The sequence below is a fragment of the Neovison vison genome, chromosome 8 (assembly GCF_020171115.1).
Source record: "Neovison vison isolate M4711 chromosome 8, ASM_NN_V1, whole genome shotgun sequence".
Classification (NCBI taxonomy): Eukaryota; Metazoa; Chordata; class Mammalia; order Carnivora; family Mustelidae; genus Neogale; species Neogale vison.
The window spans coordinates 118,613,617-118,635,341 of NC_058098.1; the positions used below are offsets into that span (position 1 = coordinate 118,613,617).

Genomic DNA, 21,725 nt, shown 5'->3' on the forward strand with positions numbered 1-21,725 from the left:
TCTCCATCTACTTGTGATCTCTCTCTGTCAAATAAATAAATAAAATCTTTAAAAAAAAAAACAAAGCAGTTTGGTTTTTTAAAAAAAGATTTTATTTATTTATTTGAGAAAGAGAGAAAGAGAAAGATCACAAGTAGGCAGAGAGAAGAGAAGGGGAAGCAGGCTCCCCGCTGAGCAGAGAGCCTGATGCAGGGCTCAGTCCCAGGACCCCGAATGACCCAATCTGAAGGTAGAGGCTTAACCCAATGAGCCACCATATTATTTATGGACACCTGGGAGGCATAGTCAGTTGACCATGGACTCTTGGCTTTGGCTCGGGTCATGAGCTCAAGCCTGTGTTGAGCTCTGTACTCAGCGTAGTCTGCTTAAGATTCTCGATCTCCCTCCCATTCTGCCCCTCCCTGTCACGTGCTCTCTCAAATAAATAAGTAAATAAATTAAAAAGAAATTTTTAAATTAGTTATGTTAAAATGTATTTGGTTTTATTTTTATTTTCATTATTTTTTAAAGATTTTATTTATTTGTCATAGAGAGAGAGTGCAAGCACAAGCAAGGCGAAAGGCAGGCAGAGAGAAAAGCAGGCTCCCTGTTCAGCAGGGATTCAATCCCAGAACCCTGGGATCATGACCCGAGCCAAAGGCAGAAACTTAACCGACTGAGCCATTGAGGCGTCTCTGGTTTTATTTTAAATGAATAAATAAATACATATTCAAAAATTTTATTTTAATTTCTAATATGATAAGTATTAATAAATAAAACCCACACAAAAAAATCTCCTTGGGGACCTGAGATCAAAAATTTGAGAAATGCTGTACTAGAAAATAAATTATGTTTCCCTAAAAAGCTGTACATTACTTATGAGTGGTATGGGATCTTTTCTCTCTTCTTCCTTTCTTGTAACCTTTATTGAGCATGCACAATACCAGTATGGTGATCATCTTAGGGGAAGTAGTGTAACTTAAAAGCAATTCTAGGACAAGAAAGAATTATGATGAATATAGCTACTGATAATATGTACAATACCAAAAATAAAATTTATGATCAGAAACAAAGGCTATTTTCAAAATCAACTACTTACTTCTCCACCAAGAACTCTGGCCAGTAAGAAAATTGTTAGGGAACCAAATATCCAAATGGTTATAATCCATGAGACCACCTTAAGGGAAAAAAAAAAAATCATGCAATTAATAGCTTTGTACCAAATAAGGTGACAATTTCCCTCAAAGTCAATTCTCTGCTTATGTAAGACAGTTTGGGATATCCAATTTCAGGTCATAGAGAGTTTGAGTTCCCAAGTATCTTTCCAAAACCTAGTAAGAATGCAGTATGTTAATACAATTTTATATCCAAATGAAAACTTAGCAATGATCAATTGCCTAAGGAAATCTCAATATTTCAAGATCTCTGATGAAAAATTACTGCAAAAAATGAGCAAAGTATTTACTTCCAAACCTCTGGTTTACAACATCTTGCAAGGAGAATCCATCCCTATAAGAAGTTATAAGTCTTCTCCCAAGGTCTTTAAAATTTACATTAATTATATATGTAAGTGGGAGATATTTCAGGTAATTTTAACTCCTGAGACTTAGTGTGATAATCATATATGCCTCTATCTCCAAGTTGTGTCTGCTTGCAGGGTCTAGAAATAATGAAGACCCAACAGCAAAATAAGCATACTTACTGCCCAGATCCTGGTTTCTAAGCATCATTCCCTGATAAAAGGAACTAGGATTCTTTTGATAAATAACTGATGTCAGGGTTGGGGCAGGGGAGATAAAAGGAGAGCCCAGAACACTCTGTGGACTTAGAAGGAAAGGAAATGCTCAAAAAACTAATGGGAAGATGTTGAAAGGACACAGAAACTAACCTGAAGGAGTTCCCAATGCTTAAACTGGAATAATCTCACCAATAAAATAAATAATGATAGCACTGGGTTATAATCCAGAAAATAAAATAAATATTCACGATTCCATACTGACATAAATAAAAATTTTTTTTTTAATTTATTTGACAGAGAGAGGGATCACAAGTAGGCAGAGAGGCAGGCAGAGAGAGAGAGGAGGAAGCAGGCTCCCTCCTGAGCAGAGAGCCCCCATGCGGGACTCGATCCCAGGATCCTGAGATCATGACCTGAGCCGAAGGCAGCGGCTTAACCCACTGAGCCACCCAGGTGCCCCCATACTGACATAAATAAATACAACAATATTTAAGCAATGGCCAAGAACGGGTAGCTATTCCATAGAGAATACCAATCAATACATGTGGAAGGAATGAGGAAAACAGAACACCACCATGCAGTAAACACTGTAGCAGTAACTGCTGAACTCAAGATCCATCAACTAATGTTAAAATTAGTGGGCTAAAGTTTGATGAGAAATACAATGTCTGCATAGTCATAAAGTATCTCCACAAGATACTTATTTATTAATTAAAACGGAAAAATAGCAACTTTACTGTGGAGGAACTGGGCAGATAACACCCTATCACCTACTCAAGCAACCAATGTTAAAGGCACCAGTAAAAGATATATCAATATCACATATTCCCTAAGAGTATACTGAGGACACAAAATAGTATCCTTGCCAAAAATTCATGACCCCAATCTAGTCACAGAAAGCATCAAGTAAAACCAAACTGAGTGATGCTTTACGGAGGCAATAATCTGTTTTTTAGCCTTACAATCCTTTGTTCAAATGAAAGATTATACAAAATAGATAAAATTAGAGATGTTCTAGGTGAAGGATTAGTGGTGAGTAGTAGACCAGAATCCCCATTCGACTTTTTTAATGCATATTTCCAATAGAATACTTGATAGAAACTATTGATCTAAGGTAAATATTAATAAGACTAGTGTTATATTACATTAAGGATCTTGCTATTGGGAGATTATTCTGGATTATCCAAATGAGCACTAAATGTAATCACAACTGTCCTTTAAAAAAGGAGAGGGAGGGACGCCTGGGTGGCTCAGTTGGTTGGACGACTGCCTTCGGCTCAGGGCGTGATCCTGGAGTCCCGGGATCGAGTCCCGCATCAGGCTCCCAGCTCCATGGGGAGTCTGCTTCGCTCTCTGACCTTCTCCTCGCTTGTGCTCTCTCTCACTGTCTCTCTCTCTCAAATAAATAAATAAAATCTTTAAAAAAAAAAAAAAAAAGGAGAGGGAGTTTTGACTACAGTAGAGAAGAAGGTAATGTGACCACAATAGCAGAGATTATAGTCATGCCACCAGAAACCAAGGAAAGCTGACAGCCTCTAGACGTGGGTAGAGGCAATCAACAGAATCTGTCCTGGAGCCTACAGGGGAGTCAGCCCTGCTGACATTTTGATCTTAGCTCCTTCAAGCTCATTTTGAATTTCCGACTTCTGTAACCGTCAAATAAATTTTCACTGTTTTAAGCCACAAAACTTGTGGAAATTTGTTACAGAAGCAACAAGAAATGAATTCATTTCTCAATCATTCAGTGATAGAGTTATTTTTTACTTCCATAAAGCCTTAAGCCAGGTCTTAAGGAGTAAGGTGTATGTTGTTTTAAGATAAAGCCCCTGAGAGTAAAACAAAGTATTATATAAAAACAAAATTCTGATGGAATCCTTGTCATTATTTATTAACATATTTACTATTATGTTTTGAAGTAAGCTCTATGCCCAGTGTGGGGTGTGAACTCCACACTGTAAAATGTAAGGCAGATCTTGGAAGATCTGGAGCCCCTAAAATATTTATTTTGAGAATAAATAAAAGGTAAGAACATGTTGAGTACTGTGTTTCAAACTCTGCATCCCTTGGGAGAAATCATAAAGGGCAAGGGAAGCCCTTTTGGTCACTTTGGTCACTTTAGCTTAGCTTAGAGTAGTCTCATCTGTTTACCCAGTTGCAATACAATTGTTAGTACTTTCTAGAAGAATGATGATGTAAAAGTTTGGAAAGCATTAAAGTACTCCTCACTTATTTAATTAAAAAGAGTTTTAGAGATGTACAAGTTGGAAATAATGTGTAAAAGTAAAGCATTTCTTGGAGTGCCTGGGTGGCTCAGTGGGTTAAGCCTCTGCCTCCAGCTCAGGTCACTATCTCAGGGTCCTGGGATCGAGTCCCACATCGGGCTCTCTGCTCAGCAGGGAGTCTGCTTCCCCCCATCTCTGCTCTGCCTGCCTCTCTGCCTACTTGTGATCTCTCTCTGTCAGATAAATAAGTAAAAATCTTAAGAAAAAAAAAAAAGTAAAGCATTTCTTAAACATAATGTAGCATTATAGTTAACATTTGGCTACTTTTAATTTTAAAGCTCTTAAAATATTTCAATTTTCTATAAAGTAACATATACTTACCCTAAATTGTCCATACAATGATATCATGGAAAAGAAAAGAACAACAGCCAGAGGACCCCAAAAGTCAGGATTGTCCCTCACCACTTGTCTGTTAAAACCAAGTGATGGCATTGGCATCAAAACACACCGGATTTTGTAGTAAATATCCTTTAGATCGATATCCAGTTCCTCCCTATAATATAAAATAAAAATTCTTAAAAAGCATGCATTTCTGAATACTGAGACAGCTGCAATAAAATTAAAGTTTAAATATGACAGTGTCGGGCGCCTGGGTGGCTCAGTGGGTTAAGCCGCTGCCTTCGGCTCAGGTCATGATCTCAGGGTCCTGGGATCGAGTCCTGCGTCAGGCTCTCTGCTCAGCAGGGAGCCTGCTTCCTCCTCTCTCTCTCTGCCTCCCTCTCTGCCTACTTGTGATCTCTCTCTGTCAAATAAATAAATAAAATCTTAAAAAAAAATATGACAGTGTCACCTCCATCGGTCAACAAAGCATTGCATTTTAAGTACAGCATTTCACTGATTCCATGGTGTACATTTTCAACATTTTAACCTCTCTAAAATCAGGATGCTTGTCACAACTGCTTGTGTCATACCTTGTCAGCCTGGAGTGAAGCCAACTTCTTCCAAGATCTGCCTTTCCATTTTACAGTCTCCTGGAGCCACTATTTTGGGGTAACTTTAAATAAAATCTTCTGCTTGAGCCCTTGACCATACTGATAATTCAGATTACAATCCTATGAGAACTGGTGTGGGGTTTCCATTCTCAGGGGATATTTTTCTTCTAACAGCCCACCCACTGCCAAACTGAGACAAGCAAACATCCTTGCTGCCTCTTTTTGTAGGGTGGGTTCTCATTTATCCCTACACTAATAAGATAGCCTTTTGATGTCTTAGCTTTATGCTGCCTTACATACTGTTTCCTGCTTATCGATGAACATAAAATAATTGCATCTTATAACTCACTGTTTTAAAAATTTGATGAAATACAGTATATTAAGAAACAGAATATTTTAACACTTAATCTACCAACAATTACCACAGAGATTAACCTGATAATGCCTTGATTTTACAGAGCTATAGGTTCTTCCTAAGCTGTTAAATTCTTTACTTTTGTTTCTCAAATGATAATCACTTGAAAAATTTCAAGTACTATGAAGAAAGTGAAAGATTCCCTCTAGTCCTGCCAGTGCTGCCTCTAAAATTTCTGCATGGGAGAGATTTTTGGAGTGCTAATCTTTGTGGAAGTTTTAATTTGCCTTAAACTTAATTTCCATAGCAAGCAGTCTGCTTTTTTACTTAGACTGGATGTTTACTTGAGATAGCTATAAGCCCAAGTAAGCCCTAACAGTTTGGAATATCTGTGTGTGTTGGGGGGTGGCTGAGGTACGTGCACGTGAGTGAGACAAATATACAGAATTACAATTCTTTCCATTTTTGCCACTCAATAGGGTTAAAATATTCTTATTATTTTAATTTTTCTAAATACTAGTAAAATTGAAAAGCACCTAATAGTCTAACCAAAAAGGTTAAGATCAGCCATACGTGTATTTAAATAACACGAAAGAATATAATCATCCCACAGACTAGTTCTAAAAAACAAAGAAACACATATTATGATTTTTACATACAAGAGTGGCTTGTTATCTTCAGGATCATCATCTTCAACTTCCAAAAGCCAGCCATATCCTCTTTGTCTCAGAAATGTAGTAGCTGTAGATTCTTTAATAAAATCTCCACCAAGGTTTAATTTGACATCTGGAGATGCTATTGAACCACTGAGATCTTAGGAGGAGAGAGGACAAAACTATAAAAATCAAGGTAAAAATGTGTGAATCTTAACCAACATGAATATAATATTTAAGTAAAATAATTATCATTTGAAGATCTCTATGAATATCTGCTATGGCATATAATCCTATTTTACAGCTGATACATAACTAAAAAACACCTTTTATTTTACAACAAGAAAATGAAAGATGAGGGAAGTGAAGACGTTTAAAAGATTTCAGGTAATTGGTTAGACCAGTAAAAGAATCTTAGACTTAGAACAGCCACTTTATATGGATGATATATACAAAATATATTACATGGTATCATTTTGGATTCCCTTCATTATTATGCACACTATGTGCTTCAGAACAAACTGACTGTATAAATTCTAAAGGCATTATGCATATATATGTAAACTATTAGATAAAATTTGTTAAAGAAAAACTGCAAATGGCTTTCCCCTACATTTCATGTATTTATTTACACATTCTTTTCATTTAAATCACCAAATATCTATGCTAAGTGCTTTGTATATTAACGCTTGGTTCTGGATAACTTTGACTAGTAAGAGTTCCCAGCTATTTCAGCCCTTTTCTTTATATAATGACATCATTCATCTTTAGTCTGGGCAAAAATGAAGCTGTTTGGGGATTTTTGTTTTGCTTTTAGGGAAACTCTAAAAAGGAGTAAAGAGATTCAGTTATCCACATTACAAAATAAATTCCATTCATAGTCTCAACAGTGCCTTAGAGGTTACAGATAATTAAAATAGTACAAATGCCACATTTTCCGGTTGAAAAACAAATGGCAATAGTAAAGGGACTGAGGTCATACAGAAATTAAGTAAAAAAAAAAAAATAATAAATAAATAAATAAATAATCTGTAGGACCAGATAGGACCAGACAATACACACTATTAAACAACCATCGCTGCTGGTAACTAGAAGCCTCATGACTGGAGTGGTAGTTGAGACAAACTTGGCAAAGATAAACCAGAATAGTTTTAACACAGACTCTCCTTCCCTGAAGATCATATACAATATAAATAGCTTAATTTGCACATTACTCCAAATTCTAGGTTATTTTTGAGAACTGCTATTAGAATATTGGCTTACACTTCAATTAATGAGTGGCTCAATTATGAGTCACATCTTAATCTGGTTGTGACAACTCCTGCAATTAATTGTAACAAAGTTTGTATTCTGAGGATAAGTCCTAGTTTTAGCTACTGATACAGCAAATCATTAATGTCCTCTGTCTCCAGTTTCCTACTCTAAATACTTCCAGGTTTAGCAGTATATGATTCTAAAAAGTTTTTAAAAGGGAGTTGACTCAGCTTGAAATAAAATGCAAGTACTTTTGAATTCATGTCCTTCCCGATTTAGTCTAAAAATAGTTCCTGTAAATGCTATCATAGAATCTTGAGACTAAAACATTCTCTGAAATTACTTTCTGCTTGTTTCAATCTAAATTGAGAAATAAATAAAAGAGGTGAAATGTAACTAAAATTCCATTTCCAATAGGTACAAAGAGTGCTTTTCTCGATTTAACAAAGGGAAGATTTAGATCAGGAAGTCATTAGTATGGCAATAACATTAAAGGTTTTAGAATTATGAGGCAGGAAAGGACCTTAACAACTGTTTCCTGGCCTCCAGAAAGGACTGCACCTAACAGTCCTTAATCTAAACCAAAAAAGGATATATAAATTATAGTACTAAAAAATGCTGTGATGAAGAATTTTATGTTCAGCAGTTTGTCATAGCATGGATGCCAGAACCTCAAAAAGGCACCTTTAGCTTCATTTTGTAGATTTTTTTTTTTAATCCCATTTACTATAAAGTAGAAAAATATCATGGACATATGCAGGAATGCCAGTAATAGCAGTTTGACACATCCCTTAGTGTTCCCAAGATATAATTAGGTGTGGGTATGAAAAAGCAACAGAAAGTCAAAAAACTTGTAGTTAGCTTAACATGTTGACAAGAATGTCAGAAAACAAGAAGATTCCAAACTACTCCAGGAGCACAGGTTTCTTAAGTTAAACCAGAGTTAAGAACCAGCTAGCTTGGTTGTCAACTCCAGGATAGGTATTATAAAATATTAATTTTAAATTAATTCCTTCTTGCTATACTATTTATAATATTCTTGTCATTTGCTAAGTAAAACCAATGTAAAGATGATAAATATAAGTAGATTTTTTTTTTAAAAGATTTTATTTATTTATTTGAGAGCGAGTGAAAGTGAGAGATATAGAAGGAGAGGGAGGAGCGGACATGCTGCTGAGCAGAGAACCCACTGCGGGGCTCAATCCCAGGACCCTGGGATCATGACCTGAGCTGAAGGCAGACACAACTAACTGAGCCACCCAGGCGCCCTGATATAAGTGGATATAAAATAAATTAATCTTTGAAAAAAATCTACTGCAAAAGGAAATCTTAAAAACGTTTCCACTTGTTTGCCTGAGAATGAGGAAGAGTATCAGTGAATTTCAAGTTTTCCTGAAAGCCACCTGGAAATACTGCAGGGTAAGATTTAATAGTACTTTTCCCCTCCCTTTAAACTCAAGTATATTACTAGATGAGGGATCTTTTCTGTGAATCTTCTGAGCCTGAGAACTTCACTTGGAAAGAGGAGGAAGAACTCGGTCAGTGCTATAGGATATCATACTCAGGATGAGATTTACTGATCCGCAACTAGATGAGCTCTATATTTCTGAGAAAGAAGTGTTTTGCAAAGAATAATTAACATTTTGTTGATACCTGTTAACATTATATATGTGGAGAAGCTTTTTCTTATTTAACTAGCAACAAGGCAAGGATAAAAATTCTCATTTAATGTGAAAATGAAATCCATGTGTCCTTAAATCTAAAACAGAACTGAGTATTTGTGCAGCAAAATAAAACAAGCACACGTTTCACACTGAATGGATAAATTCTATTGTTCCATTTTAGAGATAAAAACATTTTAATGCTTGCATAAGGCAATGAAAAGAGATCAAGAAACCGATGCAAGTAAATAACAATCTTGTAATTGCTAGACTTACATTGGATTTTGAAGTTATTTCGTAAGAAAATTTTATTTTAGATTTTATTTATTTAAGAGAGAGAGAGAGTGAGAGCATTAGCAGGGGGAGAGAGCTGGAGTAGGCCTGGAGGGACAGAGGGAGAAGCAGATCCACAATCCTGGGATCATGAACTAAGCAGAAGGCAGATGCTTAACTGACTGAGGCACAAAGGAAGAATAATTTTTATTATTCACACAGTAAGAAACATTTTTAAAGCCTCATATGAGATTGTGTCTTAGGTTATATTTTTATTCATACTGTTTTGATTTATGGTTTAGTACCTTTACTCTTTTTTTTTTTTTTAAATATTTTTATTTATTTATTTGACAGACAGAGATCACAAGTAGGCAGAGCAGCAGGCAGAGAGAGAGAGAGAGAGAGAGGAGGAAGCAGGCTCCCCGCCGAGCAGAGAGCCCGATGCGGGACTCGATCCCAGGACCCCGGGATCATGACCTGAGCCGAAGGCAGCGGCTTTAACCCACTGAGCCACCCAGGCGCCCCAGTACCTTTACTCTTCAATACTGTTAGTACATTTTTATATTGTATACAATATTAACTAAAATCAATTAAATCAGGGTGCCCAGCTGGCGCAGTTGGACAGCACGTGACTCCTGATCTCAAGGTCATAAGTTCTAGCCCCAAGCTGTATGTAAAAAAATGACTCAAAAAAAAAAAAAAAAAGAAACTTAAAAAAAGTCAATTAAATCTCCTGAACCTACCTTTGGAAAAATTAAATCTCATTTTGGCATAAACGTATTTAACAGAAATTTCTTTTGTCTTATGAATCTTTTAACCAAACTTTCTATTTTGAAATAATTATAGATTCACAGGAAGTTCCAAAACTCGTACAGAAAAGTTATATCCTTCACCCAGCTTCCTTCAATGGTACCATGTTACATAACCACCAAAACCAGGACACTATCACTGATACAGTTTGCTTTTTTTCAGATTTTACCAGTTTTATATCCACTTATTTGTATGTATATGTGTATATAGTTCTGTGTAGTTTTATCACTTTTATAAATTTATATAATGCCTTATGAATTTAAAATTTATGGAAATAGTTTAATTTTTTTAAAACAGTAAACCTTGCTTAACTACCCCAAGAAAGGCTGCCTAAAAACTTTCTTTCTTTCTTTCTTTCTTTCTTTGACAGACACGGATCACAAGTAGTCAGAGAGGCAGAGAGAGAGAGAGAGAGAGAGGAGGAAGCAGTCTCCCTGATGAGCAGAGAGCCCGATGTGGGGTTCGATCCCAGGACCCTAGGATCATGACCTGAGCTGAAGGCAGAGGCTTTAACCCACTGAGCCACCCAGGCGCCCCCTAAAAAGTCATTTTCAACTTTCAAATGGGGAAGAAAAGCTATTCTTGCCCCATTATACACCACATATCATACTACATAAGCCAACTGTATAGATGATATTTGTGATAATATCTATATGGACATAGATTTTTTTTTAAAGTAGGCTCCACGCCCACTGCAGAGCCCAGCCCAGCGCTTGAATTTACTACCCTGAGATCAAGAGCTGAGCGGAGATCAAGAGTCGGACACTTAACTGAGCCACATAGGAGCCCCACATGGATATAATCTTTTAAAAATCAAGTAGGAAATTTTTATAAAAGAAAAATTAACAATTCTCTTGTCCACACTATTAACTTGTATTAGAGATAGTATCTATTTTGGGGAGGGGGAAATTCACACAAGGAATAGGCTAAATGTTTGGGTACCTTAACAGAAAATTATCACTCAAAAGAGAACTGATAGTAACTATTGGATTATTATGATATTGTAATTTCTATATAAGAGTGTCTTAGTCTGTTCAGACTGTTGTAACCAAAGATCACAGACAGGCTGCCTTATAACAACAGAAATTTATTTCTCATAGTTTTAGAGACTCTAAAGTCTAAGATCTAAAGGCTTAGATGACTAAAGTCTTCTTTCAAGGCTAAAGTCTAAAGGCTTGGAAGTCTAAGATCTGCTGGGTCAGATAAGGGCCTTCTCCTGGTCTACAGATTTTTCCTTGTATCCTAACACAGGAGTAGTGGATAGGAAGCTCTGTAGAATCTTTTTTATAAGAACATTATTCCCATTTATGAGGACTCCACCCTCAACCTAAATACCTCCCCAAAGTTCCCTACCTCCTAACACCATCACACTGGGCATTAGGATTTCAATATAATGAACTTCGGAGGGGACCCAAATACTCAGACCATCACAGGGCGCAAGAAGACTGAAGAAGGCTGAGCTCAAAAAGCAATATATTGAGTCCAGTCCACTTCTACAGATTTATATAATCAACTATTAGCTTAATATTTCCTTTTAACTATGTCAGAAGCACCTAAAACTCAATATTCCAAAACTAAATTCTTAGCATCTAAGGTCTTCCTTCAGTTTCTTCTTTCAGTGAATGGTACCATTATTCATTCAGCATTATAAACTGGAAGCTTGATAATCCTTGACAACTTCCTTTACTCACATGCTCCCTGCTCTATCCAATCCACCACTAAATTCTGTCACTTTCACCTCTAAATATTTTTTAACCTGTCCACTTTTCTCCATTTCTACCCCAAGCACAAGCTAGACCAAACTGTATCTCCTGCCTGCCTGACTGTAATAGTCTACTAAGCGCCTTCTCCCTAATCATTCTTGTCTCCTTACAATCCATTCTCTAAATTGTAGCCAGAAGACTCTTTCTAAAATGCTGTTCTTTCACTCTCCTGTTTCAAATCCTTCAGTGGCCTTCCACAGCTTTTTCAGCTCAGGTCTAAGAATCCCTATGCACCCTACCTACTTCTCCAGAAAAATTTTCTGCACTATGCTCTAACCACACTAGGCCTCTCAAGTTCATTAAATGAACCAGGATCCCTTTTACCTCCTATGAATACCAGGCTGTTTTATCCAACTTCAGATAATTAAATGCCATCCATTTTTCAGTTCTCCTATGTACTTGCTTAAGGAAATTTTCCTTGATCTCCCAGACTAGATTAGAGTCCTTTCATTATACCCCAGGCTTTTCCTTCAGAGCATTTATCGCTGTTTATAATACCGTATTTGTGTGATTATTTGGTTAATGTTTGTAAGTTCTATGATGGCAAGAACTAAGTGTTTTGTTGTAGTTTTGTTTTGAACATATCTCCCCACCACTTATAATAGTGCCTGGCCCATAGTAGGCAACCAACAAACGTGTACTGGTTGCAATTAATGAATGAACAGAAGGGCAAATAGCTTCCTATAGCTTAAATCAGTAAGTGACATTAAAGCCCTTAAAAAAAGCAAATATACAGGGGCGCCTGGGTGGCTCAGTGGGTTAAGCCGCTGCCTTCGGCTCAGGTCATGATCTCAGGGTCCTGGGATCAAGTCCCGCATCGGGCTCTCTGCTCAGCGGGGAGCCTGCTTCCTCCTCTCTCTCTCTGTGCCTGCCTCTCTGCCTACTTGTGATCTCTCTCTGTCAAATAAATAAATAAAATCTTTAAAAAAAAAAAAAGCAAATATACAAAATTAGATTTGTATTTTGGAAACATAATCTTAGCTGCAAGATGGAAGACTGATCTAAGAGGGGAGAGATCTGACAGGGAGAACAGTCAGGCAGCTACAGCAGAGATGAGAAATGGTAAAGGCTCAAGGCAGGGAGAAGGAAGAATAGATTCATTATATAGTTATTCTGGAGGTAGTATGAAATAATGTGATGACCAAGTAAGTAAGAGAAAGTGAGACACAGACTACAAACAAGTTTCTGGCCCTTGGCAAGAGGAACTATATCACAAACATTAAGTCATTTTTATTTTAGTATCTTTCTTTTTTCAATATCGGTCAATTACTCTAACAGTTAATACTTCTGAATTACTTAGCTTATTTCTTTGATGACTTGAGAGTGATATAAAGAAGTGAGATACTGTAAGGACTTTAAAATCTAACTGATAGTACTGTATATCCAAACAATGGCACATTTTTCATCCAGAAAAAGGAAAAGTTACTAATTCAGGCTGCAACATGGATGAAACTTGAAGACATTATGCTGAGTAAAAGACACCTGATACAGGGGCACCTGGATGGCTTAGTGGGTTAAAGCCTCTGCCTTCAGCTTGGCTCATGATCCCAGGGTCCTGGGATTGAGCCCCTTGTCAGGCTCTCTGCTCGGTGGGGAGCCTGCTTTCTCCTCTCTCTGTCTCTGCCTGCCTCAACACCTACTTGAGATCTGTCAAATAAATAAATAAAATCTCTAAAAAAAAAATAGTTAAAAAAAAAAAAGACACCTGATACAGAAAGTCAAATATTACCCCACTTACATGAAATGTCTGGAACAGGCAAACCTACAGAGATAGAAAGTAAATCAGTGGTTGCCACTGTCTAGGTGGCAACAAAGAAGGACTAAAAACAAGTATAGGGTTGCTTTTTTTGGAGTGATGAAATGTTCTAGGCTTAGAAGTGGTGGTAGTTGTATAACTTTGTGAATAAACTGAAAACCACTGAATTGTATGCTTTCAAAGGGTGACAGTTAGGGTATGTAAATTATACCTCAATTTAAAAATCTAATTGAGGTAACGCATAACACAAAACCCTTTTTATACTGTAAAACACACTCTTCTGTAGGTAAACGACAATGCAAATTGCCCAGTGATCATAGGTACCAAAGGAGTAAATAGGCCTAAGCTACCAGAGAAGTGGGCAGGAAGGCTATATGGAGGTAGAACCTGAATTTGGGGATGAGGGATAGCCAATAAACAGTGAAGTAATGAGAAGAGAATTCACTCCAAGGAAAAAAAAATGGCAGGAACAAAGGCACTGAAGCTGAAGGCTTCTGATAAAGAAGTTCATCTCCAAAAGCTGTACAAGATAGGGTGGGGACAAATCATTAAGAGCATAAATAATCAAGCAAAAGGCAAATGAACTTGTCTTTATCGCTTAAGTGTTTCTTTATACACATTCTGTGTATAAATCTGGAATCTGGATTCTATGACATGCCCTTCACGAAAGGTTTTTGATGTTCACTAAGTTTGGAAAATCCTGCATACCACAATCCCCACTTGGCGTTTTAGAACTAATACTCATATTAAAGGCTCTGGGAATTCTGCATTAAGGAATTTAGCTTAACACATTACTTGTCATATGTCAAATTTATGTTCTCATGGACCTTTTCCTGCTTTGAAACACTGTTGAAGATTTTTCTGCAGATTAAAGGAAGCAAGTGAAGTGCCAACAGAGTGGTAGGGATTGTTGGATGCTGAGGAAACAGGAAAAAACAAAACAAAACAAAACAAAAAACAGGAAAAAACAGCCTAGCTGTGAAAATAAGGAAAAAGGGAAGTGGATTTAATTTACAATTCTGTCAACGAGGAGGGTACCTGTGAGTGATGGTAGAGATGGAAAAAAACAGGAGATATAGAAAATGCTAGAGAGAAAAACAGTAAAGATAAATAAAGGTTCCATAAAAGGCAGGAAGATAAAAAGCACTAGCAGAGGCTTATCCTAGGAAAGGAGAGAAGAAACCTTTCCTTTAAGATTTGCAGGAAAGATAAATGTTTCAAAATAGATACAAAGATAGTTAGAGGTAGAAAAAAATGAAGAGAGGAAAATGGCTATCAGGTGGCTTAGATCATCTTTCTTGCTTAGTTGTCTCTATTCATTACCTTTCCAACTACTTGTTGAATTTCTCTTGAATTAGTATTGGCTTCACTTCTAGGAGCACAACACCTTTATCTTAATCAAAAAGTATCATGTGGTCATTCATTCATCACAGAGTTCCTGTGAGGCTCTGTGAGCTCCGTGCTAGGCAATGCAAACAAGCAAAGCACAGCTTCTAACTGTGAGGAGCTCATGGTCTAAATCAGCATTGTTTTAGGTCTGTGAAGATGAGAAAGTTTAAGACCAAGGAACAGCCTCCAACAGGTACTGTGCTTGCACAGTTCTTAACTGAATGTTCTTCCCTCTGTTCAACTGGGAAAAAAACTTCAAAATATACCTCATTTCATAAGTCATCCCTGAAGACTTCCTTCATCCTTCCTACAGAAACCACTTCCTCCTTTGAACCATACTTTTTTTTTTCAATTTATTTATTTTCAGAAAAACATTATTCATTATTTTTTCACTACACCCAGTGCTCCATGCAAGCCGTGCCCTCTATAATACCCACCACCTGGTACCCCAACCTCCCCCCCCCCCCACCGCCACTTCAAACCCCTCAGAGTGTTTTTCAGAGTCCATAGTCTCTCATGGTTACCTCCCCTTCCAATTTACCCAAATTCCCTACTCCTCTCTAACGCCCCTTGTCCTCCATGCTATTTGTTATGCTCCACAAATAAGTGAAACCATATGATAATTGACTCTCTCTGCTTGACTTATTTCACTCAGCATAATCTCTTCCAGTCCCGTCCATGTTGCTACAAAAGTTGGGTATTCATCCTTTCTGATGGAGGCATAATATACTTTTTAAACCATTTACTACGTACAATGAAACTCTTATTAGACCATTTCTTGCTGTCAGGGACTTCTTCATAAGCAGACCCCTGCACATGGAGGTACTTAGTTCATCCTATATATAAAACATTATCTATCCTTCAAAGTTTGGCAAAATATCTCCATTAAACTGTCCCTGATCTTACAGCTAGAAAAAAATTTCCTTCCTCCCTTTCTAACCATTCATAACATTCTAAATCATTGCTTCTCAAGCATTAATATGCATATGAGTCACAGTGGGATCTTGTTAAAATGCAAATTTTGACTGAGGCAGATTCTTTATTACTAAGTGCCCAGGATATAAATCAGCTAAAGACTTACTTACTTATCTGATACAAAATAAAGTCAAAGGATCCTTGAAGACTTCTATACTACACTTTACATATATATATCATTATGTTCTTGCATTTACGGACATGCATTTCATTGCTGCTTTTGGACAGTTTTTCACTATCAACTTGAGTATTCAGGGTGGATTTCACTATTCATTTATTTACTTATTTACTGACTCATTCATACATAGCTCATGTCCTTTTAACTTGTACTTAAGGAACTTGCTTTTATACATATCTTAAATACCTCAAAATATTATGTGTGCTTTTCATTTTTCAAAAGTTTTTTTCATTTTTTGGGGCACCTAGGTGGCTCAGTTGGTTGAGTGTCTGCCTTCAACTCAGGTCATGATCTCAGGGTCCTGGGTCCTCAGCCCCACACTGGGCTCCCTACTCAGCGGGAAGCCTGCTTCTCCCCCTCTCTCTGCCTCTCCCTTTGCTTGTGCTCTGAAAAATAAAGAAAATCTTTTTTTTTTTTTTGTTAAGATTTTATTTATGTATTTAACAGACAGAGATCACAAGTAGGCAGAGAGGAAGGCAGAGAGAGAGGGGGGAAGCAGGCTCCCTGCCGAGCAGAGAGCCCCATGCGGGGCTCAATCCCAGGACTCTGGGATCATGACTTGAGCTGAAGGCAGAGGCTCTAACCCACTGAGCCACCCAGGCGCCCCTCTAAAGAAAATATTTAAAAAAATATTTTTCAGGGTCACCTGGGTGGCTCAGTGGGTTAAGCCTCTGCCTTCGGCTCAGGTCATGATCTCAGGGTCCTGGGATAGAGCCCCGCATCAGACTCTCTACTCAGCAGGAAGCCTGCTTCACATCTACCTCTGCCTGCCTCACTGCCTACTTGTGATCTCTCTCTGTCAAATAAATAAATAAAATCTTAAAAAAATATTTTTCATTTTTAAAAATTTTAAAAGATTTATTTATTTTAGAGACAGAGCAAGCGAGCCCATGAAAACATGTGCAAGTAGGGGGAAGGGCAGAGGGAGAGATAATCTCAAGCAGATGCCACACTTAAGCACTGAGCCCAATGATCCCAGGACCCTGAGATCCTGATCTGAGTTGAAGTCCAGTCAGATACAACCAACTGAGCCACCCAGGCATCCCGCTTAGAAAAAAAATTTTAATAAGTAATCTCTACACCCAATATGGAACTCAAACTCATGACCCCAAGATCAAGAGTTGTATGCTCTATGAACTAAGCTAGGCAGGTGCCCCTGCTTTTCATTTCATAGGTGATAAAACAGAAGCTTATAGAAGCTATGTAACCTGCCTGATAGCACATAGCTACTCTAAGACTCAGGACTTTAACTGAAGTCTGCTGGCTCTACATCCAGTAATTTTTTAGTTATACCATCCAAAATGTGCTGCTTTATAGTCCCAAGTATCAATGTCATATGAGTTAAAAGCAGAAATCATTTATTCCTTCAACGATTACTTTGTGATGTTTACATTCTGGATTCTGTGGTAGGTGCTGGGGTATAGAAAAGATCAGGGAATTCTGTTTCTAACGGACAGTTAAGCAAGGTTTCATCAAGGAAGGAGCATTCCAGTTCAGTCGTAAGTCTTAACTCCAGGGAAGGAGGAGAAAGGCTTTCTAAGCATGAGGACCAGGATATGCATAGGTCTGGAGAGAAGACACCAAGGGACATTTTATAACAAAGGATTTGTATGCACAAATACTACAGACAGGTATCATTGAGAGAGACCTGGACAGAATTTAGAAGGAAAATATACACTGAAAATACTCATGGTTAGAGTAAAAGCAGAAGCAAAAGGGAGAAGAAAGAATTTACATGACATGCTTAGGAACCAGAGAAAAGACTTAGAGTTGTAGAGTCAAATTTTCATGTTCGAAAACAATAAAAAATAAGTGTGGAGCCAGTTAATAGTGAAAACTGAGCAGTAGTATCATTGCTAACAAGTACCAAGCTCTTCAATCTGCCAGATATAGTACTAAGTACTGTGCATCTGCAAACTATTTCAGCACTTGTGTATTAATTCCCAGTCTGTATATGAAAAAACTGAAGCTGAGAGGCTAAGTAACTTGGGCAACATCACATGTATAGTAACTGCCAAAGCCAGGATGTAAACCCAGGACTCTTTTACAAAAATATAAGAATCACCACAATTTCATGGAAATAATTCTGATCAGCTCTGAATTCAGATCCTTCACCTGGAGGTTACTGAACTTCTCTAAGCCTCATTTTCATCATAAAATACAAGAAAAATGAAGCTCAGAAGAATTCTTATAAAGACCAAAGAAGGGGTGCCTGGGTGGCTCAGTGGGTTAAAGCCTCTGCCTTCAGCTCAGGTCATGATCCCAGGGTCCTGGGATTGAGCCCCGCATCGGGCTCTCTGCTCAGCGGGGAGCCTGCTTCCTCCTCTCTCTGCCTGCCTCTCTGCCTACTTGTGATCTCTGTCAAATAAATAAGTAAAATCTTAAAAAAAAAAAAAAAAAAAAGACCAAAGAAGTCATTTGCTTAAAATACTCTGTAAACTTAGGTGCAGCTGGGGGGCTCAATGGGTTAAGCGTCTGTCTTCAGCTCAAGTCATGATCCCAGGATCCTTGGATCCAGCCCTGCGTTAAGACTCCCTGTTCAGTAGGGAAACTGCTTCTCTCTCTCTCTCTTCCACTCGCCCTGTTTATGCTCTCTATCAAATAAATAAATAAAATCTTTAAAAAAATCCTCTGAATTTAAAATGCACGTCATCCACTTGAGGGTATTTTTATACATATATCTATTTTTGTCTATACATCTTTGGATATACAGGGAGTCTGTATCCTTAGAAACTAAATGGAGAAGTTCGAATAAACCGTACATCCGTCCATTAGGTTAAGTTTACTTATTCCAGGCTTCTTGGTTTAGTATAGAGTCAATGGGTTAGCTTGTTGTATCACTTTTAGTTTTCTTAGGTGTGTTTGAGAAAAGTTATTTCAGTGGGTTAGGGGGTATAAGGCATATATACACAAAGATATATGAGTTTGAACAATGATAAGACAATTTTTTTAAAAGTCTAGTAAATTAAAGTTGATATTCCTCCCAAATCACTATGCTACCAAATTTAGATTAAACAAACTGAAATACTTTGGGTTGCTATATTTCACCAAATATTCATATTAAGTTTAAAATGAATGTATCAAGGGAGCCTGGGTTGCTCAGTGGGCTAAGCACATGCCTTTGGCCCAGGTAATGATGCCAGCGTCCTGGGATCCAGCCCCAATGGGCTCCCTGCTCAGTGGGAAGTCTGCTTCTCCCTCTTCTCCTGTACCTGCTCTCTCTCTCAAATAAATAAAATCTTTTTTAAAAATTTAGGAAAAAACGTAAAATAGAAGTATCAGCTATGTTCTCTATGATAAATAAAAATTATATTTTCCATTTTAAATTATAACCAAAATTATAATACCATTTTTTCTTTTTTTAAAAAATAGAACTTTATCTTTTTAAAGATTTTATTTATTATTTGACAGAGAGAGATCACAAGTAGGCAGAGAGGCAGGCAGAGAGAGAGGAGGAAGCAGGCTCCCTGCTGAGCAGAGAGCCTGATGTGGGCTCAATCCCAGGACCCTTGGGATCATGACCTGAGCTGAAGGCAGACGCTTTAACCCACTGAGCCACCCAAGCGATCCCCCCTCCCGCCCGCCTTTTTTTTTAAACTTAAATTTTAGGTAGTTAACATATGCAACATTGGTTCTTTTCAAACACCACCACTCACAAATCAAGAGGAAAACAAAACAAAGAAAAGGAAAACAAGCTACACTAACTGATGCACTCTGAAACCATATTTCTTTCTTTTTTTAGAATTTATTTATTTGTCAGTGAGAGAGAAAGAGAGAGAGAACATAAGCAGGGGGACCAGCAGGCAGAGGCAGAAGCAGGCTCCCTGCCCAGCAAGGAGTCCCATGTGGGACTTGATCTCAGGGCCCTGAGATCCTGGCCTGAGCCAAAGGCAGATGCTTAACCGACTGAACCACGAAGGCGCCCCTGAAACCAGATTTCTTGGCAAACTCCAGGTTCTTCTCCTCTAGACTGAAATTTCTACAGCTTTATGCGTAATCTTTTTTATTATCAGGCAGTAAGTCCGGTTACATAGTCTAACCAAAGTAGAATTTGAAACTGACTAGCAGAGAAAAATACGGGTTACAGAGAGTCTGGTGTGGAACAGAGAAGAGGAAAACAAACTTTCCTGTGATGTAGAAAAAGAAAAATCTAGCAGAACTGCTTCCTCGCAACAGGACAAGGAATTAAGTAAAAGCCTTTGGCAACAACCCAACTGTATTAAAGAAGTTTCAAAACATACTTTGAATATTCAGAGGTCACTTCTCTGAATATTGAGGTCAAACACTATAAAACAGGAGGAAAACTGGGACGTCCGCAAGATATCAGAGTCCATAAAAAAACAAAACAAAACAAAAAAACCCCCACGAACTCCCAGAGGGAAGTTTGTATTCGCAGTACCGAATCTAATCCCAGCATGAAGTTATCCATAAATAAAAGAGGACCACCGCTCCCCTACACTGTTTTCATTCTGACACCTACCCTGGCCAATCTAACCACCCCTTTTCTGAATAACAGCAAGTCACTGCAGAAATAAAATCCTACTGCTGCGTGGGCTCACTTGAGGTGCGGGGCGAGGAATCTGGGACGTCCCCCGCCCGCCACTCAGGCCCTTCCCGAAGGCCGGGGAGGCGCAGAGGGCTCCGGTCCCCAGTCAGCTTCCTGCCCGTCCCCACCCGGCCGCAACCACCTCAGCACCAGAGAGAGCCCGCCGCGTGGGACCCCGCGTCTACTGGGGGGACCGGCCTTCTTGGGGTTCGGCCTCACCTTCCGCGTCTGCCGAAGAGACAAAGGTGAAGTCCCCGTTCGTGGGGGAATACGCCGGGGGCGGGCCCGGCGGCTGCATCTCGCGGCCCCTCTGCGGCTGGGCCCAGGCCCCAAGGCGGCCCAGGCACCCGCCCGCACGCACACCCTACGCTGAGGCCCGCGATCCGGGATGAGCAGGCTGGCAGCGAGGCCGGAGACAAGCTGCCCCCGAGGCTGCCCCAACGAAGTCCTTTAGGTGGCGACCGCCCAAGCACCACGACGCCGGCGCCCTGACAGCATCACAACAGTGACAGCGGCCCTTGGATTGGCTCTTTGTAATGTGCTCTCCCATTGGCTTCCGGGAGAAAGGTTCTGATTGGGTCTCTCCGTTGTTGATTCCGGAAGTTGACCCGAGGATGGGAAGTTTGCCTCTAATTCGTGGAAACTCGATACTTCACCTACTTTTTTTGGCTGCTATTGTTTACTTTATGTCTCTTCGCTTGTAGCTTTTCTATACTTGTTTATAACGTTTTTGTTAAGTGGATGGGTTACAGAATTTTAGAACTAGGAACGTTCCTAGAGGTCAGCTCCGGTCTAGGATACCAAGATTGCTTTGCTTTCCCATTACAGTGATTACTTGTAATGGGATTTTGAGTAAATTATATAGCGCCTCCGAGAGTCACGTTTGAAAGGAAGGGGGCTGGATTGGGTAATAATAAAGAAGCAGAGAAGTTGTAAATTGCCACCCAGAAACTGGGGCTGTACTCTAGCTACATTTTGAGGGAGACCACTGAGGCCCAAATAAGGAAGGAATAGAATTAGGATGGTACTCAAATCTTCTGATTTCTAGTCCAGTGCTCTTTTCACTACAAGGCCCTGTCTGTTGATAAACTTAACCAAATTTACGGACCCATCTACGTTTTTAAACGCTTAAATAAATATACTTAAATTTAATATACAAGTTACGTAACTGTGGCTTCCAA

The 21,725-nt window shown here is 38.6% G+C and overlaps 1 protein-coding gene across 3 annotated transcripts in view; it reads right to left on the reverse strand.

Annotated features, from left to right (window-relative positions):
* The window catches only part of YIPF4 (Yip1 domain family member 4), a 42,813-nt gene extending 21,782 nt beyond the window's left edge, over positions 1 to 21,031 (reverse strand). For all 3 annotated transcript variants that reach the window (XM_044261808.1, XM_044261809.1, XM_044261807.1), the window contains exons 1-4: positions 20,764 to 21,031; positions 5,946 to 6,099; positions 4,321 to 4,492; positions 1,079 to 1,156 (exon numbers count right to left, since the gene is read on the reverse strand). In XM_044261808.1, coding sequence (XP_044117743.1) covers positions 1,079 to 1,156; positions 4,321 to 4,492; positions 5,946 to 6,099; positions 20,764 to 20,842 — 483 coding nt within the window. In that variant the 5' untranslated portion in view covers positions 20,843 to 21,031. The remainder of the gene's footprint in view (positions 1 to 1,078; positions 1,157 to 4,320; positions 4,493 to 5,945; positions 6,100 to 20,763) is intronic.
* Positions 21,032 to 21,725: the final 694 nt, after the last annotated feature.